We start from the raw sequence: 20,950 nt of genomic DNA on the forward strand, positions 1-20,950 counted from the left end.
TGTGTGTGGTCTATATTTTGTATATTTGATTTACTCAAATGTAAAGTTTGATCACACAGTTAGACAAAGATGATGCTTTATCGCAGTGGCAGAAAACAATAATGTTTACACACCTTGGTGCAAATTCAATTCCGATTGATTTCCTTCCGCCTAACATTTAATTATAAAACCAACTAACCTCACATAATTAGACACAGGATTATGGACAACTAGAATAACTTGATGTGAGCTAGAATGTTGCTTTATTATTATAAGAATTAAACTCAACACCATCAATATAATTAACCTAAGTTATAAGGGATGAGTTATACGACCAATTCTGTTAAGGATAATGCTAAGGAGAATAAAATTTTAAACCAAATGATGTGTCACCAATAGGAAATGAGCATATTAATTAACATTTAAGTAATAATCAAATCATTAACAACCACATCATTTGGTACAAAATTTGGTTTAAAATTTGGTTTAAAATTTGGTTTAAAATTTTGGTTTCCCTAATATTATCCGTTTGTTAATATCAAAGCATTCCTGAAAGATACAAACTACAAATGTTAGAGTTAATAGTATACCGTGTTATTGTGAGACTTCACATATACATTTTTTTACACTAAAGAGTGGAATTTTGGTCAAGTCACCTAATGAGTTATTTCAGAAGCAAAATACATAGGAATAGTTTACAACAACCTTGTAGAAACAAAGATCAGAAGCAAAACTTCTTACCTCGATTTTTCTTGATGATGTGCCTCTACTTCATCCTTAAGATTTGCAGCTTCCTCAGCCATCCTACAAGGCAAAAATGAGAAAGATGACTTTCATGATTTGTTTATTTGGGAAATTTTGTCCCGCGAGAACTCCTAAACAGAATCCTTCAAATAAATTCGAACAAGTATGAAGTATTAGAATAAAACACAACAATTACAGAAATCAGTCATGCATGCCATATCATGGATGGAACACTTGGTACACCTTAAGAGGTTTGAAGAAAAATTTAACAAGGAGCTTCAAATTTTAGTTTTCAAAAACTTCATTTGAGTGATGGATTACTGAACTATAAAATCAAAACTTGCAAACCTTAGTGTCAATGCAAACTGAATTTTGACATTCATATTGATTACATATATAGTTCATGTATTTCCGCTGTTTCTTCAAACTCATGCTCAATACCCTGCACCAGTTGTTTAAAATGTGTCAAGACTCAAGAGTAGTGATATGAGTGTGTTAGAATGAAGTCCTAAGATACTTTCCATCTTTGAAGATAAATGAAGGGATTTCCATTTCCAATTCAGAATACATGACATATGATACGAGTGTACAACAGTTAAACTAATGAATCAGTTATACACATGTAAACTACCGTATACAAAAGGTTCCATCAAGTAGTTCATCTATACAATCTTAATATAAAACAAATAGAAATTTAGCATATTCATTCATCAGAGAATGCATTTACTAGCATTCAAGCTGTGACACTACACTAGCAAGTAGCAGCACTTGCAAGCCTTTTGGTATTGACGTACGGTCAAGATTCCCCTTACTTGGCAGTGGCTGTTGTACCTGATATATTCCATACATTTATACCATCCATTCCTAGTCTCTTTGTGATATTTTTGAGTTAAACTGGTTGCGTTTTACTCTCTTTTGTGTTAATGTGCAGTTAATTGTATTTTAGAGCCATTTGAGGGTAAATAAGGCAAAATGGTGCTGAAAGTGGAGAATTGAATAAGGATTCTGATATAGAGAGAGATTCAAAGTGTGATGAATATGTCCCTTTAAGAGACCAATAATAGTGAAAAAGTCTGAAATAAATGCTCCATTATTGGGATATTTTGGCATTCTATAACAACCTCTTTAATCTTATAAAACTGAGAGTTCCAACCACTTTTACATAAGCCCCCTTGGGAGTCGCCCAGAGCTCTCTCTCTTCTCTTTCTTTAGCCTTTCTTCCATAAACAAAACCCTATTTCCCTTCACCATCTGCTGCCACCGAGGAAACCACGCAGCCGCGCTATTCTTGGGGAAGTTCAACATCAGAATTGCTTCAAGGGGGTTTCTTCTATGAACTTTAGTTTCACTCATGTTGTTCTTGATATTTATATATTCTGTAATCATGTTGTGTAATTAAGTTCATAGCTGAGGATTTTGATGTAGCCTTGCAAAACTACTCTATATTATTAAGTTAAAGTATTCAAACTACCAATATGTGTTCTGGTTTCATTCACTGATTTTATAGTATAATTTGTTTGTTAATCTTAATGTTTGATCACCATTAGGGCTGCTTATGAATTATTTGATCAAGATTATAGTACACATCATGCTTAATCTTGGTGGACATGTGAATGAATGAAGAAACTGCTATGCATACATCTTGCTATGTGATTTCTTTGGTTCTTTGAAGTTTTATTGTTCTTGATGGATTCTTACTTGCTAATCTAAGTTGAATATCACAACTAGGTTGCAGATTAGGAGTATTTGATCACAACCACACATCAAATGGACGATCATAAATAAGTAAAACGAACCCTAGCTGTAGATTGGAGAGTTGAATGCGTTTTGACTTAATTTTCATGGAATTGATTTGTAATGGTGAAATCGGTATCCCTAGTTCCGTTCCCATCGTTTCTTAATCAACCTATCATTTATCTTTATCATTCTTGCATTTTTAAGTTATTTTAGTTTTCAATTGAAAAATCTAAATTTAGTTTGCATTTTCATCGTGTAGTTAGAGTTCTTATAAAGCTAGTAATTTGTAGAGTTCTAATCAGTCCCTGTGATTTGACACCCTTACTTGTGCCAACACAATAGCTGTCACCCGCCAAACTGGTGGACCCTCAATCCTCCATGCTCTTAGGAATCCATGGGTAGTTGAATCCTAATATGAGAAAGAGTTTCGACAAGATAAGGATGTTGAAGTTTGGGATTGAATGCGGCCCGATAAGGGGGTTGAGTTCAAAGTCCTAGTAGGAGTAGGACTAGCCGAGATAAGGTTGGATCGAGGGAAGGAGTTCTAACCCGAGTATGGTTGTGATTCGATTGGAAGCAGGTTGACTATTATAAATAGAGAGAGGATGACATCATTAAAGGCCCCTCCAATTCAACACACAAATTGCCCTGTGCAAACCCTCGCTTTGGCTAAACCTCTCAACAACCTTGAGATTTTTATTTTCCTTTTTCGCCGACACATCTTCAGTTTGGATAAACAACACTGTGAAGGCAATCGGTGATAACTTCAGTTTGGATAAACAAAACTATCGCCGTAGAACTAGCTGACCACGAAGCACCTTCAGTTTGGATAAACAGCATTGCGTTGAGGCCGACTGGTTATCTATCCAAGTCTCAGTCGAGAAAGACTTTCGGGTCTTTATTGGCAGAGGTCATCTCATTAGCCTTCTCGGCGAAGTGAGGTGTTACAAATTACTTGGTTTAGCACATTGAACGACGAGTTGTTTATGATTGGTTATTCACAAGTAGGTTTTAGAGTTCGGCATTCTGATGGCCGAACCACTTTCACAATACATTTGTTTTGAGTACTTGTGCCTATATAGTCTGGTGTCGATTCGGCGTGCTTATACTTTAACGAATATAATCACTGTGACCGAATCCGGCGCCGATGATTTGTGAACTTCGCAGAACTAGTAGCCTCGTCTTCAGGCTCTAGAACCCGAAGGCAGAGACGTGTTCCTTCCTAGGCCGCAGTCGCGAGATTAAGAAGTCAGCAGCGTTCAACGCCACATCAACACATTTTACACACCGGCCAACGAGTTGGCACGCCCTGCACACAACCGAAGGACATAGTTAGCTCATTAGTTACTCGGCCTATGAGCCACGTAGGCTTGATAGTTTTTAGGGTCAACATATATACACTAAAGGGGGAGGTGAGCTTAAACTCATAATGCGCTAGTAATAATGTGGTTCAAATTATAAATGTTAAAGTTGATAGTATACCATGTTATTGTTAGACTTCACATATACATTTTTTTACACAACAATGTTTTACATTTAAAGAGTGGAATTTTGGTCTAAGTCACGCAAAGAGTTATTTTAGAAACAAAATACATAGGAATAGTTTACAACAACCTTGCAGGAACAAAGTTTGGATGCAAAGCTTCTCACCTCGATTTTTCTTGCTGTTGTGCCTTTGCTTCATCCTTAAGGTTTGCAACTTCCTCAGCCATCCTACAAGGCAAAAATGAGAAAGTTGACTTTCATAATTGAATTGTTTAGCTACTTGTATCGATTTGCCACAGTGTGGTTAGATATAATGCGATGGCAGTCGCGGCCTGGTAGGATGTTAATGAAGGTTGAGGAAGCAGGGAAGAAAAGGTTATTCCCTATTTACCCACCCTTGTATCAAGCTTTGGTACGGCCTATACATGATTGGACCAGCCCCGCGAGAACTCTTAAGTAGAATTCTTCAAATAAATCCCAACAAGTATGAAGTATTAGAATAAAACACAACAATTACAGAAATTAGTCATGCATGCCATATCATGGATGGAACACTTAGTATACCTTAAGAGATTTGAAGAAAAATTTAACAAGGAAATGCAAATTTTAGTTTTCAAAAACTTCATTTGAGTGATGGATTATTGAACTACAAAATCAAAACTTGCAAACCTTAGTGTCAATGCAAACTTAATTTTGACATTCATATTGAGCACATATATAGTTCGTGTAGTTCTGCTGTTTCTTCAAACTCATCTGCACCGGTTGTTTAAAATGCATCAAGACTCAAGAATAGTTATATGATTGTGTTAGAATGAAGTCCTAAGATACTTTCCATCTTTGAAGATTAATGAAGCGATTTCCATTTCTGATTCAGAATACATGACATGTGATACGAGTGTACAACAATTAAACTAATGAATCAGTTTACAAGTATACTTGTAAACTACCAGATACAAAAGGTTCCATCAAGTAGTTCATCTATACAATCTTAATATAAAACAAATAAAAACTTAGTATGTTCATTGATCAGGGAATGCAGAGAGTAACAATCAAATTGTGACACTACACTAGCAAGTAACAGCACTTGCAAGTCTTTCGGCGCTACCGTACGATCAGGATTCCTCTTACTTGGCAGTGGCTGCCACCCACCAAACTGGTGGACCCTCAACCATCAACGTTCTCTCCATTACTTTGACATCTTGGCGGCTGTAGAAATCAGATTGATGTGGTTGATCATGTCATGAAGGCTATCTGGAAAACTCAGTGGTCAAACAACTATATCACCACCTTGAACAGTCACCTCCTGACTCTTAAACACCGCCATCTTTGTAAGCTAATTAGATGCCCTATTTGTTTTAGATGCCCTATTTGTTTCACTCCATATATGTGTAACATTGCATACTTCCCTATAAGATCTTATACAAGCCTCAAATAGTATGTGTCGTCGAGACCGTAAGCTTGTTTTCGGTTAACCGTCTTGACGACACTCAATTAGTCGGACTCCACCCATGTGCGTGGAATCCCAAGGCGTAATGCCACACCAAGAGCTTTACATATTGCCCATAGCTCTACTATAAAGATGTTGGGGGAGCCATTCGATATGAAGCCATAGATAGGAAGACCTTTGTCTCCTGAGTAGGCCACCGCAGCAGGAGGTTTCTCTCACTGATACATCGGTGTTGAGTATAGTACATCCCAACGTCGGCTTTATACAGCAACACAATCAAAGTGATGGGAAGTTTGAGAGATTCCACATCACACATGCATGGCACGAAACGAATAGGGCAGCGGATCAACTAAGCACGTGAATATTTTACTTTCCTACTTGTATTAAAATTAATGGATTAATTAGGATTTCCAAATAATAAACAGTTGCCATCTCGTTTTGTTAGCTTCTCTTTCCTGCTAGGTTCGGACAGCTCCTTTATATATATATATATATATATATATATATATATATATATACACTCAGGGTGCGTTTGTTGCACCGGACTGTTTCGGACTGGATTAGCTGCAAGGACTAAGCTGGACTGGCTTAGACTAGACTAAACTGGACTAAATTAGTGAAGCGTTTGGTTCAACACCGGACTAAAAATCAAAATAATATCAAACTTTAATATTACATTATTTAATACATATTTATTCATATTTTAATACATACTTATTAATATTTTATTATTATGCAACATTTTTCATTTTCTTAAGAACTCTCCCTCTCCCTAGAAACTTGTCTGCTTTTCTCCCTCTTTGACCCCGTCACATTCTCTTCGTTTCTCCATCTTTTTTTCTGCAAAATTTCATATCCTTCAAAACTATTTTTACTGCAAGACGCAAAATTTTCAAGGGATTTTTTTTATCACTGTCCTGATTTTGCAGTGCGAGATCGCCGTCTTGCAGCTGTAGTGCGAGACCGATTCATCTAAAACAACCCATCAATCCTCAGCGTCGCCTAAGTCCGAGTCCCCGCCGTCGATCGATTCCTCTGAAACAACCCATCAATCTGCAGCACCGCCTCCACAGAAGGGCGAGATCGATTTGATGACGTAATCATCGATCTTCTACTGCTGTTTCTGTTGATGTGTGAAGGATGAGATCCATAGGTCTGAAAGCAGAAAGGGCAAGATCGACGAAGCTCGGAGACGATTAGAGGGCCGAACGAAACTAGTCTTAGCAGTCCGGCTGTTTTTGGAGGGCCTCGCTAAGACCCTTTAGCGAAGACTTTAGTGAACGCGAGTCCCTCCTAGTCCCACTAATGCTAATCCATGCTGCTAACAAACACAGAATTGGACTAGATGTTAGTCTAGTCCAATCCAGTGAGGGCTAAGGAGGGCAAACAAACACGCCCTCATAGTATTAGTTAGTCATTAATTGTAATTCTAATAGTTACTATTTGCTACACGCCCTAAATCAACCTACTCATTTGTAATGGCAGCAACCCTCAAGTCATGATACCAAAGAGGAAAACATACGTCACAAAGGATCTCATACAAGCCTCAAGCAGTCGGCGACCTCGAGTACGTAAGCTTGTTCCCTATTAACCATCTTGACAATGCTCAATAAGCCAAACTCAACCCATGCATATCCGTGTAATGTCACGTTCATGCCCTTACATATTGCCCATAGCTCTACTATAAAAATGTTACAATTGGGAGCTTTTGATATGAAGCTGCAAATAAGAAGTAGGCCACCACAGTTGAAGATTTCTTGCACCGATCCATAGGTGTTGAGTATTGTCCATCCGAACATCGACTTTATCCAACAACACAATCTAAGTAACTTGGCGTAAGGGCCTTGTTTATTAGCTCTTACTTCTTCCTCTATTTGGTACCCCAAAAGTGTTGGTTTAAAAACGTTTCATGACTTGGAGTGGTAATTAGGGCACGAAAGCAACTCTCCGTCTGTTGGTAATAAGGAAAGGCGAAGTACATGGTAGCAATCAAAACTTTCTCTCATAGATCCATCTGTGTTTAGTTTCTTCCATCCAAATGTAACTCTAAACTATTTCTAAGGTGTGGTCACTACTACAATAACACATTGAGAGCATATATATTTTTTTAGTTTCCTCTAATATCTTAAACTAAATAGAGTAACAAGTGTATGGTAAAAAAGTTCGTGTCTTATCTGATATTATTGTTTAAAATTATTTCAATCATTTAATTGATAAACATTTAGACATAATTTAATCTTTCATCTCATCCTTTATAAGCATTTGATGAGAAAGAAAATGGTTGAAATAAAATTTAAAATTTGTTTCCAGTGTTGCAGAATATATGTGTGATTGTTTAGGTAGACTGCATACAAAGTTCATGATTTTGCATTGAAAACTAGAAATTGAATCATAAAATGTCCATTTTCAACGGCATAACCATGAATGTTTATAGGGTTTAGGGGTTGGCAAGGGTGATTTTTAATTAAATTCATATTAAATACCAAGTTGGACGTAAATTTTATGAAAAAGTATCTTTCTTTTTATTTATTTTTTATTTTTTTGTTATTTAACAAATGATAGTATTTACACCAAGAGGTGGGAGAGTGGGCTAAGAATTACAATGGGTTTGCCATAATAATGTGGTTCAACTTTACATTTGGCGAGAATCGAACCTAAGACATCTCATTTAAAATGAATAAGAATACTGCTAGACTGTAATACTAAGTGGCAGAAAAAACTTGATAAAGAAATAAAAATACCAAGTCCAACTAAATATTTTAGGAGAGACCACAAGTTTTATTGCAAGCGGGCCACAAGTTTTTTATAAAATTTTAAAAGGTTTGTCAGAGGTCCAAAGTTGTCTTTTTGGGTTTAGGGTTTAAGAAGGTTCGTTAAGATTTGGGGTTAAGAATTTGGGTTTAGGATTTTAGAAAGTCCTTCGGTTGAGCTTTAGGGTGTAGGTCTTGGATTTTGGATGGAGCCCAAAAATCCACGAGCTAACCATAGGCCCTACGCGATTACCATAGTCAATAGTTTTGGATTTTCTTAAAAATTTAAGTATGTATGTTGGTCACAATTTATTGGGAACGTTAACAATGTATATGGTCTTAGGATAATTAATGAATGCCCAAGAAAAAAAGGGGACATGTTCGCCTATATCATTTTAGTGAATGACTTATACCGTTTGTGCCTAGTTCCCGTAGTTCTCGTGGTAGCCTTGTAGGGATTTTATATCGTTTGTACTTTCGCGAATTTCTTTCCAGATAAAAAAATTGGTCACTGAGAATATGAACCCATATAGCACCTCTTGTATTTGTTTGATTATTGTTAATAAAATCTCTCTATTTTGCTTGTAGAAAAATATGTTTTCAAAATTTTTTTTCCTAAACTATTTTTTGAGAATAAAACATTCAAATAGATCTGTAAGTGACATTAAAAAAATCTAAAAAAGGAAATTTAAATATTTAAATGATATTGTGTGTGGTCTATGTTCTATATATTTGATTTGCTCAAACATATGCACCTTGGTGCGGATTCAGTTCTCATTGATTTCCTTCCACCTGAAGAAAAAAACATTAATATATAACCAACTAACCTTATCATTTATGGTAAAAAATTCACATAGTTAGACAAAGGATTAAGGACAACTAGAATAGCTTGGTGTGAGCTAGACTGTTTTCTTTATTCTTATGGAAATTAAACTCAACACCGTCAACATAATTAACCTAATTTATAAGGGATGAGTTACAAGACCACATTGTATTAATACCAAGCATTCTTAAAAGATACAAACTATAAATGCTAGAGTTAATCGTATACCGTGTTATTGTTAGACTTCACATATACATTTTTTTTTACACAACAATATTTTACATTTAAAAATTCTGGAATTTTGGTCAAGTCACACAATGAGTTATATCACAAGCAAAATACATAGGAATAGTTTACAACAACCTTGCAGGAGCAACGTTTAGAAGCAAAACTCATCTCCTCGATCTTTCTTGATGTTGTGACTCTGCTTCATTCTTAAGGTTTGCAGCTTCCTCAGCCATCCTAAAAAGCCAAAAATGTGAAAGATGACCTTCATAATTCGATTGTTTTAGAAATTTCGTCCCACGGGAACTCTTAAGTAGAATTATTCAGATAAATTCCAACAAGTATTAGAATAAAACACAACAATTATAAAAATCAGTCGTGCATACCATATCATGGAAGAATTAGAACACCTTTAGAGGTTTGAAGAAAAAACTTAACAAGGAAATGCAAATTTTAATTTTCAAAATCTTCATCTGAGTGATGGATTATCGAACTACAAAATCAAAACTTGCAAACCTTAGTGTAAATGGAAATACAAGTGAGAAAAATAAAGTATGCATACATAACTATACAGTTTCTAGCAGCAATTTTCATATTTAAAGAGATTGTAGAATAAATGGACAAATCATTGAAATTTGAAGATGGAGGTTTCAACAAATCTTTGGGACTCACTCCTCTATTTGATGTTCTATTGAGCACATAGTTCGTGTAATTCTGCTGTTTCTTCAAACTCATGCTCAATACCCTGCACCAGTTGTTTAAAATGTGTTCAAGACTCAAGAGTAGTGATATGATTGTGTTAGAATGAAGTCCTAAGATACTTTCCATCTTTGAAGATGAAATGAAGGGAATGCCTATACATGTAAATTACTGGATACAAAAGGTTCCAACAAGTAGTTCATCTATAGAATCTTAGTATAAAACAAATACAAATTTAGCCTATTCATTCATCAGAGATTGCAAAGAGTAACATTCAAATTATGACACACACTAGCGAGTAGCAACACTTGCAAACCTTTCGGCGCTCATTTTGGTCAGTTTCACGCCATGCATGTCTAACATGACATCTCTCAAACTTCCCCATAAGATCCCATACAAGCCTCAAATAGTTGGTTGCCTCAAGACCGTAAGCTTGTTCCCGGTTAACCGTCTTGACGACACTCAATGAGTCGGACTCTACCCCTATCCTTGGAATACCAAGGCGTAATCCCACATCAAGACCTTTACATATTGCCCATAGCTCTACTATAAAGATATTGTTATTGAGAGCATTTGATATGAAGCTGCAGATAGGAAGACCTTTGTAAACCCTGAATAGGCCATCGCAACCGGAGATTTCTCGCACCGATCCATCAGTGTTAAGTTTGGTCCATCCAAATGCTGGTTTTATCCAGCAACTCAATCTAAGTAATTTTTTTGTGGCGGTACTTTGTTTCTTGGCTCTTACATCTTCCTCTTTTGTATCATGACTTGGAGTGTTAACTAGGGCAGGAAACCAATCCCTGTGAATATTAATCTTTGAGTTATTTGTAGGGAAGAAAAAGTTGTGGAGGGAATAAGAAACGAGGGTTGCTACCATTGCAAATGAGTATTTAGGGTGTTTAGAAAATAGTAACAATTACAACTAATGAACAACTAATACTATGATTATATATATATATATATATATATATAAGGGAGCTGTCCGAAACTTAATAGGAAATGAAAGCTACCAAAACGGGTAGCCAAATGTTTGAAATATTTCCACATGTTTGTGTAAAATGCTAAGTAATTTTAGTTTGGGAAATTTTAATTGAACCTATATAACCTCTTTCTACACCCAACTTAAACTTTAAATGTGAATTGTCTCTTTTACCCTATTGCATAATTACCATCAAGTACAAGATGAAACAACAATAAAACTAAAATTTATCAATAAACTCACACCCAATAATCAAATCCTACCATCACGCAATCTTTATCCTACGTTAATTATGGCTAAAACTTTAAGAGCTCTCATAGAGAAAAACAAGCTCTTCTATCAATGGATGGTAATTTGAAGTTTTAAATCCTCAAACTAAAGTATGAATCTATTTATGCAAATATTTTTCGCTTGATTTCAATTTTTTTTAAAAGTTTAGGAACAAAAATTCGGTGATTGTAGAGTTTCTTATATTTATGTGCCCTATGAATGTTCCTTTGAATTACATCTTTACTTGTAAACTAAATTCGTTTTAGGCATTAGAGATTCTTTGGTCCTATCTTGATTAGCTTGTGCAAATCATTAATCTTCCTTGAATTTTGGTGGTTGATTTCGAGGATGTAAAGTTCAATCTTCAAGCTTGACAAAAGAAGAATTCCAATAGATGCCAAAAGCCTTGGATCCAACTCCAAAACAAGGAACATTGATGAATCTAAAAACACTATAACTACCTAAAAAATAATGGGAACTAGAGGCCAGCAAGATGACTGATGCTTTTCAAGACCCGTCTCAAATGCAAGTTGAGCAACACAGCCAACTAGAAAGGGAATGACAGAAACCAAGGGCGGAAAGCCAAGCATTGGCCAGGTTACATACACAGCAAACAGAAGAGCCATGACCTTGAATCCCGTGGTAAAGAAAGCAGATGCCAAGTATCCTCTTATGCTGGTGATGAGACCCCATCTATTTGGACTGAACTGCAGATATGGCTTTTGCACTCTATCAGTTACAAGCAGGAATGTTGCAAGACCCATATAAAATATGAAAGCACGGGACCTTATATTTATGCAACTAAAACTATAGGGACATGGATATCAAGAAAACAAGATATCAAAGTGTTATGTATATGGAATATTCATAAACAAGTAGAAACTTCACCAAATTATTCAACTTGTCCATAAAATTTGAACTCCAGAAAGCTTTTATTCTCATAAACAAGTACAAACTTCATCAAATTATTCATTTGGGATTTTATTGACACACCCCGACCGAGATCAAGGCATGTTGGGCGTCACGTGAGAGTGACGTAGCCATGTGCACAGTGCGGAAGCAATAATGATAGGAAATACACGAATAATTAAAAACTGAATTACTAGAGTGCACTACTAAACAGGAAGTGATAGGAGTTAGTTACAAAAGTAAACACTCCTAATCAGAGCATAATAAGTCTAGGTGCAGTCCAGTAGGACAAATACTAGTTATACAGTACCAAGAATGTCCTACTATTATTTAGATAGGTTAGAACTGCCAACGTCCTCAAGCCACCAACAACAATCTTACTTAAAACCTGGAGGGACGCAAAACAGAAAACGTGAGTGGGCAAAAACAAATGTTTTACAAAACCATTTCATTTATCAACATAACTAACCCCTCGCTGTAAAACATGTATAATTTTTCCCAGAATCAAGATATAAGCATATACACAAATAAATATGAAATCATATCAATTTAATTCATGCTTCACATAATCATGTTCATATGTATGCCATGCCAAGATATAACAGAGTAAGCAATTCAAGTAAGAATAATTTCTTAGAAATATAACATGTGAGCCGGAACCCCTATGGTAGTCTGTAAGGTTGAATTCATAGCTCAAAAGTCACTCTAGCCGGAGTCACTACTATGACCTATATGGCAATATACTGCACAAGAGTCGGAACCAAACAAAAAGGTCTATACGACAATAATGGGTGTAATACAATCATGCTCAATACTACTCTCACATAATAGCTGGCGATGAATCGCTAGTCACCTACGAGTCGGAACCAAAAATAAGATATGTACGACAAGACTGTGCACCTAAATTGGATCCAATATGAGCATATGGTGCGGGAGGAGACATAATAAACAGGCATGTGCCATATATATGACTAAATCACAATCACCCTAAATGTAGTTTTATGAGCTCAACATTATTCAATCACATATCTCATCATCGATGATTTACATAACCAAACACAACTTACCTGAGCTTACCTGAGCGTCCACAGCACCGTATTTATATATATATATAAAGCATCACATACCAAATCATGTAAATATATATATAAAGCATCACATACCAAATCATGTATGAATTATAAACTTATATGCATGGCATTTATGGCATACTATTATTTAAACACATATTTCTGGGAAAATATCAAGTATATAAATATATACTGAAAACCAAAAGCCCACTCACTGGTAAGTCGAAGGGTCGTAGCCCCCGAGTCGCCCTTGGATACGCTCGTCCTCTGGATAAGTCTCACCTATATGCGAATTAACTATAAAAACGTTATTTTAAAGCACATAGGCAAAACTAGCTACTAACTTCTCATACATAGCTCAAAATGGGTATATGAATATACCACAGTGACCTACACAACCTCAGGATCATCCCCAAATTTTCAGATTAAGGCCCCGTTTGGGATTGAGGTGATTTTAAAAAAAGCCACTGTGAAAAAAAGCTGAGGGTCATTTTTGTGTTTGGTAAACTAAAAAAAAATGGCTTATTTTGGAAGCTGCTGTGAGAATAAGCTGAAAATCAAAGGAAAAGCTGAAGCTGCTATTTGCTGCTTTGAAAAAAAGCCAGTTTTTTCAAAGCACACGGAGCTACAGTGCTCCTTTAATGAAAAGACACACTATCATCCTGCTTTTTTTTCCAAAAGCACTTTCACAAAAAAGTTTACCAAACACTCTACTGGCTTTATTTCACAGCCGCTTATTCTCACAGCACAGCCGCTTATTCTCACAGCACAGCTGCTTATTCTCACAGCAGCTTTTTTTCAAAGCACAGCAATACCAAACTAGCCCTAAGTTTTGGACCCTTCACGCGCTGCCACACGCCGGCGAGTGCACAGCAAGAAGCGCCGCCAAATGCAGGGAATCCTGACGGATTCCCTAACTGCCGTTAGGAATATTCCGTTAAAACCCAACGGTAACCATCCAACTAACTGACGGCGTCGGAATATTCCGTCAGACTTGACGAAATATTCCGTCTCCGTCAGACTTGACGGAATATTCCGTCGTCTCCTACCACAGAACTCCGGCGACGATCGCCATTGCCGGAAACTGGGAGAAACTTCTAACCGTCTATTCTCACTCATTTTTCAACCATTTTCTTCGAAATTTGAACCAATGAAAGCTTTGAGTGAGAAGAATGGCGTTGTACCTATTTTAAGCTTCAAATCTCACGAAATCACGTAAGAGCAAGCTCGAAAATCCGGTGACCTCTGCAACTCTTTGTATCTAGGCTTCCCGACGTCCAAATTCTTCAACGAACTACCCCGAGCCTCTTTGGGACCTCCAAAAGCTCTCTATGAGCTTAAAATTCCCTTAAACACAAGGTTTTACGTGTGCATGAACAGTGCACAAATCGAAGGTTAGGTTTCACGGGGTTTTCGAAGGTTTTAGTTTCTAAAACTTGTACCAATGGATTCCTGAGGTCACAAGGAACATGAAAATACTTACCTTGGTTTCGATCTGCAAGATTTGAGGTGGTTTCTGGGTTGTCCGTACGAAAATGCCGAGAGGGAGAGAGAGAGAGTTTGAGAGATAGAGAGAGTACGGGAGAGAGAGAAGGTAGGTGGGTATGTGTGGTCCAAAAGCCACCAATCACAACTAAGAGAACACTTAGTTCTAATTGGGTCCAATAATAGAGGAATATAGCTAATTGGTCCACAATCTTAAGTCTAAACCACAACATCCCATAATAATTCTCAACGTCCAAGGTATTTAGGTAATTTTACACCTTCGATAAATAAATAACACACATCTCCGGGACAGGCTGTGACATTTATTTTCTAAATGGTGTAAAGATAAATTTAAATTTTAAATTGGGTTTGTTAGGGTAGTTTAGGTAGTAAATTTGGGTTTAAAGTGATATTAGTTCTTTAATTAAAAATAATATGGATGTAAAGAGTAAGTTGGGGGTAGAAAAATGTTAGATGGGTTCAAATAAAATTTTCCTTTTAGTTTTAACTATTTGTCGGTCACGGTGAGTTTCTATTTCTAACATTTGGAATAACATTTTGTCTTAGCAAAGTATGCTTGGTAGCTTGTTTAGTGGAAACCAATGGCTCGTTTGTGAGTATTTTAAAAATGACTGAAAGCACTTTCATTGAAATGTTTTTGAAACTAATCCTTAATAAAAATCTAAGTGGATTGTGGAAAAGCACATATTTGGTGCTTCTTTAAAAAAAACATTTAAAGTGTTTTTGGAACCCAAAATCAATTTCAACTAAAACACTTTCAATCATTTTAAAAACACTTCCAAACGAACTCCACGTCTATTCCACATGTAATTTACGTACAAAATTCCAAATGCAAACTCCTTCACATACTTTCACCGGTGGAATTTTATTATGTTGGAACTCCTTCCTTATTAGTGGCAAATCCAAGATTATAATATCTCAGCATAAAGCATCCAAATTTTATTTTAATTGACAAAATTTCGCCTAAATCATATGTGGATCCGCCCATACTTCTAATATTAATGTTTTAGTTTTACAGATTCATGAACAATTTTTATATACTAAAACACAGTTCCTTCCCAATGCTTTTTATGTTTGTTGGCTCTAAATGCATCTTAAAAAAGAATTACAAGCAAATTTTTGGGAATATCTTATACAATGTATTGATTGAATCAACCAACTCTCATATAATTCGAGACTTTAACCATATTCTTAAACTTAATGAACGTATTGGTGCAGTTTATTCCTTACATCGCTCTACAATTCATTTCACTTTCAAAACTTTATAAATTAGGCTGACATATGAGATGGGGAAGTGGGTCACTTTTTTGGTCTCATTGCCTCTCACAAGCCCCTGAAACCGGTCTCACTTGTCTCAACGTGATAATTTCTTAGTAAGTTGCTTACATGCCCGACCATATGACGCTCATGCTGAAATTTATCTACCTCCATATAGCCAAACACTTTAATATTATGTTTAGTTACAAATTCACGCTACAGAGTTCGTTTTTATTTTCCTTTTTCTAATGGATTGAAGGAGGGAAATTGGAACTTTATTAAAATATAAAAAAGAAACCCATGCATTCAAATGTTTGTGTGGCCCAAATGTAAAAGCCCACATTTGTTTGAATGCTGCTTAAACCCTAACAAGCCAGTACGACGGTGTTCTTTCACTCTGTGATCTCCTCTCACTCTCTCTCCCAAATCCCCCGTCCCTCATTTCACATACGCTCACCCTCTGCCATGTCATCAATGGCGTACATTTCTCTCTCAAAACCCTACCGATGGCGACCTCGACCCTCCAATCCTCAGTCCCTCACGCTCCTCCGCCTCTTCAGCTCAACCGAATCCCCCACCGGAGCCACAGCGGCAACCGAGTCCGCCACTGAAGCCACAGCGGCAACCGAAGCTGTAGCCGCCGCCGAAGCAGCAGCCCCAGCCCAGACCCGTGTCCCAAAACCTAAGCAGCACCGTCATCGAAACCCAGAGAAGACAGAGGACATAATCTGCAGAATGATGGCGAATCGGGCCTGGACGACCCGGTTGCAGAACTCGATCCGGAACTTGGTACCCGAATTCGACCACAACCTTGTGTGGAATGTCTTGCACGGCGCTCGGAACTGGGAGCACGCCCTCCAATTCTTCAGGTGGGTTGAGCGGTCCGGATTATTCAAACACGACCGCGAGACCCATTTGAAGATTATTGAGATTCTGGGCCGGAATTTGAAGCTCAACCATGCCCGGTGCATCCTTCTGGACATGCCGAAAAAGGGCGTGCAACTCGACGAGGACCTCTTCCTTGCACTCATTGATGGCTACGGCAAGGCGGGCTATGGTAAGGCTGGCATTATTCAGGAGTCTGTTAAGTTGTTTGATAGTATGAAGGAATTGGGTGTGCAGAGAAGTCTCAAGTCCTATGAGGCTCTCTTTAAGGCCATTATGCGCCGCGGCCGGTATATGATGGCTAAGAGGTATTTTAATGCAATGTTGAGTGAGGGAATAGAGCCTGATAGGCATACTTATAATGTTATGATTTGGGGTTTCTTCATGAGCAAGAGGTTAGAGACCGCCAAGCGGTTTTATGAGGATATGAAGAGTAGAGGAATTTCCCCCGATCTGGTTACTTATAACACTATGATTCATGGGTACAATCGGTTTAAGATGATGGATGAGGCAGAGCAGTTGTTTGTGGAGTTGAAGGGGAGGAATATAGAACCTAATGTGATATGCTATACTACCATGATTAAAGGGTATGTTGATGTTGGGAGAGTTGATGATGCTTTGAGGTTGTTTCAAGAGATGAAGTCTTTTGGTATTAAGCCGAATGCTGTCACATTTTCAACTCTGTTGCCGGGGCTTTGTGAGGCTGAGAAAAAGGATGAAGCTGTGAACATGTTAAAGGAGATGGTTCAGAGGTATATTGCTCCCAAGGATAATGCAATCTTTGAGAAATTGCTAACTTTGATGTGCAAATCTGGGGATTTGGATTCAGCTGCTGATGTCCTCAAGGCAATGATTCGGCTGAGCATTCCCACAGAGCCTGGTCATTATGGTATCCTGATTGAGAACTTTTGCAAGGCTGGAGTTTATGATCGAGCAATCAAGCTGCTTGATAAGCTTATTGAGAAAGAAATTATTTTGAGGCCCCAGAGTTCTATCGAGTTGGAGGCTAGTGCTTATAACCCAATGATTGAGCATCTGTGCAACCATGGGCAGACTGAAAAAGCTGAAGTCTTTTTCCGGCAGTTGATGAAAAAGGGTGTTCAGGATTCAGTTGCCTTCAATAATTTGATGTGTGGGCATGCGAAAGAAGGAAATTCTGATTCTGCTTTTGAGATTTTAAGGATCATGGGTAGGAGAGGGGTCCCTGGAGAAGCAGATTCTTACAGGTTACTCATTAACAGCTACTTGAGTAAAGGTGAACCGGCTGATGCCAAAACAGCTTTGGACAGTATGCTTGAAAGCGGACATATTCCAGAGTCACCACTATTCAGGTCAGTTTTAGAGAGTCTATTTGAAGATGGGAGGGTTCAAACTGCAAGCCGAGTAATGAAGAGTATGGTAGAGAAGGGGGTGAAGGAGAACATGGATTTGGTTGCCAAGATTTTGGAAGCCCTCTTTATGAGAGGTCATGTTGAGGAAGCGCTGGGACGAATCGATCTACTTATGCAAAGTGGATGTACACCTCAGTTTGATAGCCTTTTATCTGTTCTTGCTGAGAAAGGGAAAACAATTGGCGCCCTCAAGCTGTTGGATTTTTGCCTCGAGAGAGATTGCAGTGTAGATTTCTCAAGCTATGATAAGGTGTTGGATGCTCTCTTGGAAGCAGGGAAGACTCTCAATGCATACTCAATATTGTGTAAAATAATGGAGAAAGGAGAGGCCTCCGATTGGAGTAGCACCAAAGATTTGATTAAGAGCCTAAATCAAGAGGGTAACACGAAACAAGCAGATATCCTCTCCAGAATGATAAAGGGAGGGGAGAAAAGTGGTCAGAGCAAAAAAGGAAAGAAAGAAGCTGTTGTTGCTTCCTGATTTGGCATATCTTCATAAGCAAGCCTTGAAGGAACTAGAAGGAGATGCCCCTTGAACTTGTTAAATTCCGCATTGGCGCTTGTGAAGGGTGCTGGGCATTCGGAAACAACAGGAAGGACAGTGCTTAGTCGGAGTTGTACTAAGCCGCATTAGTTTTTGGTTAGGTGAGATTTTCCTTTTTATTCGCCGGTTTCATTGTTACTTTGTTGGTTGCAACAATGTTTTTGTGCCTTGCAAGTTGAAAGTTTTGTTACCGAATTCAAATAACGCGGATCCTGTTCATAGTTATGCTGTTGTTACCATACTCTCAAATTGCTGTGACATTGTATTGGGAAGTTATTACCCCTTTGCTTTTTCTGTAGGGCAAAGAATGAACAATTCTAAAGACCTTGAATAATTATGTTCCGCAATCCTTTATTGTTTCAATCGATGTTTATGTATTAAACGAACTGAGATTATTAAGTGCGAGTGAAGGACGATATGTTTATCCAATCAAAGTTTGAAACAGTACGTGTTGAGTAATCGAAGCCCATACAAAACATAGCAATACAGAATCCAAAGTTAAACCACAATGGGGATGGTGCCTAACAAGTAATAAGAGATTAAAAAGCAATCGCGTTTATCCAGTAATTTCTTCTTCTTCTTCTTCTTCTTCTTCTTCATCCTGATGATCCTCGTCGTCGAACATGATTCTTCTTTGTTTCCCGGAGGGTGTGTCGTTGGGGGTTTGACTGGTGTCGGAAATTCATCGACTTTAATAAACGTCATCCCAAAAGGGTTTCTTTCTTTTTCATCACAACCGAAAAACCGATCGTTAGCGGCAAGGAGCTTATTACTCAGCTGACTAAGTGCATTCACTTCTGCGTCTGCGTCCGAGGTCTCTAGTTCGAATTCCCTATCCCACGATATTTTTTGCATAAAAGAATGATAATCAATGGGGTGTTGATGATCACCTCCAGAAGAGTACTCTTTTCGAAAAGGATCGTCCGTTGGATTGGACGTGGGAAAGTTAACTGTTTCCTCAAAACTAGTATTGGGGGGATTCAACGTGGGAAACTCAAAATCTTCACCCGTATCTACGTCCAGCCCGCGGGGACTTTGAATAACGCCCACGTCACCGTCGAAGGCAAAAGATTCAGCAGCGAGATTGTCGTCTTGATGGAACAATTCGTTTGAAACTTGAACAGCATCATCGTCAATTCTTGCATGGTTTTTCGGAGGAATGGTTGGAAGAGGGCTTGAAGATTGTCGGAAGCTCAATTTCTTTGTCTTCTTCCGAGAAAATTGAGGTTCCACCTTAAAACCGAGCGGAAATATGGACGGTAGCCTGACATTCTTCATCATCTTCTTCGTCTTCTTCATCATACCACTGAAGATATTTCTTTTCTTTTCGGAATTAGGAGTAGTGACGAACTCATTGGACATGGGAAGTTTGTATCTAGGAGATGACTCAATTTCTTCGACCATATTTACTTGACTTGTAAACAGTTCACAAGCCAACATGTTGGAGCACTTGAAAAACAAAGTTAGATCAATATATTGTTTTTGATTCTCTAAGTTCATATATATATATATAGCTTGCAAAGGCGCTAATCTCACCTAATCTTTCTTAGTTCTTGATGCCTATATTGCGTAGGTTTCCTCTTTTGTTTTTGTCCTCTTGGCTCCCTTTCTCTTTCAGGGAAGTTTTAATCACAAAATTCCCTCCGGGAATGGGTTTCCTCTTTTGTATTTGCGCGACACAGAAAGGAAACAATACCCAGAGTTTGACCGGATTTGACCGGAGTCAATTCCTTCAGTCAGGCGGAAAAGAAATACCGCCAGATGGGTGGTATTTCTATTAATTACTAAACAATTCAGAACGCATCAATTTTATCTGACGGGTGCATTTTTGTTCATTGTCCTATGTATTATTATTGAATGAGTTCAAATAGTAGTTGTATGTGTGATATACACACATGCTACTTTATAAAATGTGCCGACTTATAATTAGAACATAAATATGTGAAGGTGTTTGAAATTTTAAAAATCTAGATCTGTTAATTATTGTACCATAATAAGTTTATATTGTTAATCTCTCTATTAGAATTTTATAATTTTTTTACTCGACAAGAGGGTAATATATGAAAACTAGCAATTGTACACGTGCTATGCATGTGTTTATTTAAATTTGAATTTTTTTTTTCAATATCCTGGTATTGGGCAGTTGTGTTTGTGTTTGGATTTTCCCACGTGCTAACTTAACGGATCGTTTCATGTAAACCTGTTTACGAAAAAAACCCGAAAACAAAAGAACGACGACAGACTGCA

At 37.6% G+C, this 20,950-nt stretch overlaps 1 protein-coding gene across 1 annotated transcript; it reads left to right on the plus strand.

Annotated features, from left to right (window-relative positions):
• Positions 1-16,254: 16,254 nt before the first annotated feature.
• LOC126603156 (pentatricopeptide repeat-containing protein At2g37230-like) lies at positions 16,255-18,928 on the plus strand. Its single transcript, XM_050269909.1, has one exon. It carries the CDS (start codon positions 16,349-16,351, stop codon positions 18,638-18,640), a length of 2,292 nt encoding a protein of 763 aa, XP_050125866.1. The 5' UTR covers positions 16,255-16,348; the 3' UTR covers positions 18,641-18,928.
• Positions 18,929-20,950: the final 2,022 nt, after the last annotated feature.

This window comes from Malus sylvestris, chromosome 15, assembly GCF_916048215.2.
Source record: "Malus sylvestris chromosome 15, drMalSylv7.2, whole genome shotgun sequence".
In the NCBI taxonomy this organism is placed as follows: Eukaryota; Viridiplantae; Streptophyta; class Magnoliopsida; order Rosales; family Rosaceae; genus Malus; species Malus sylvestris.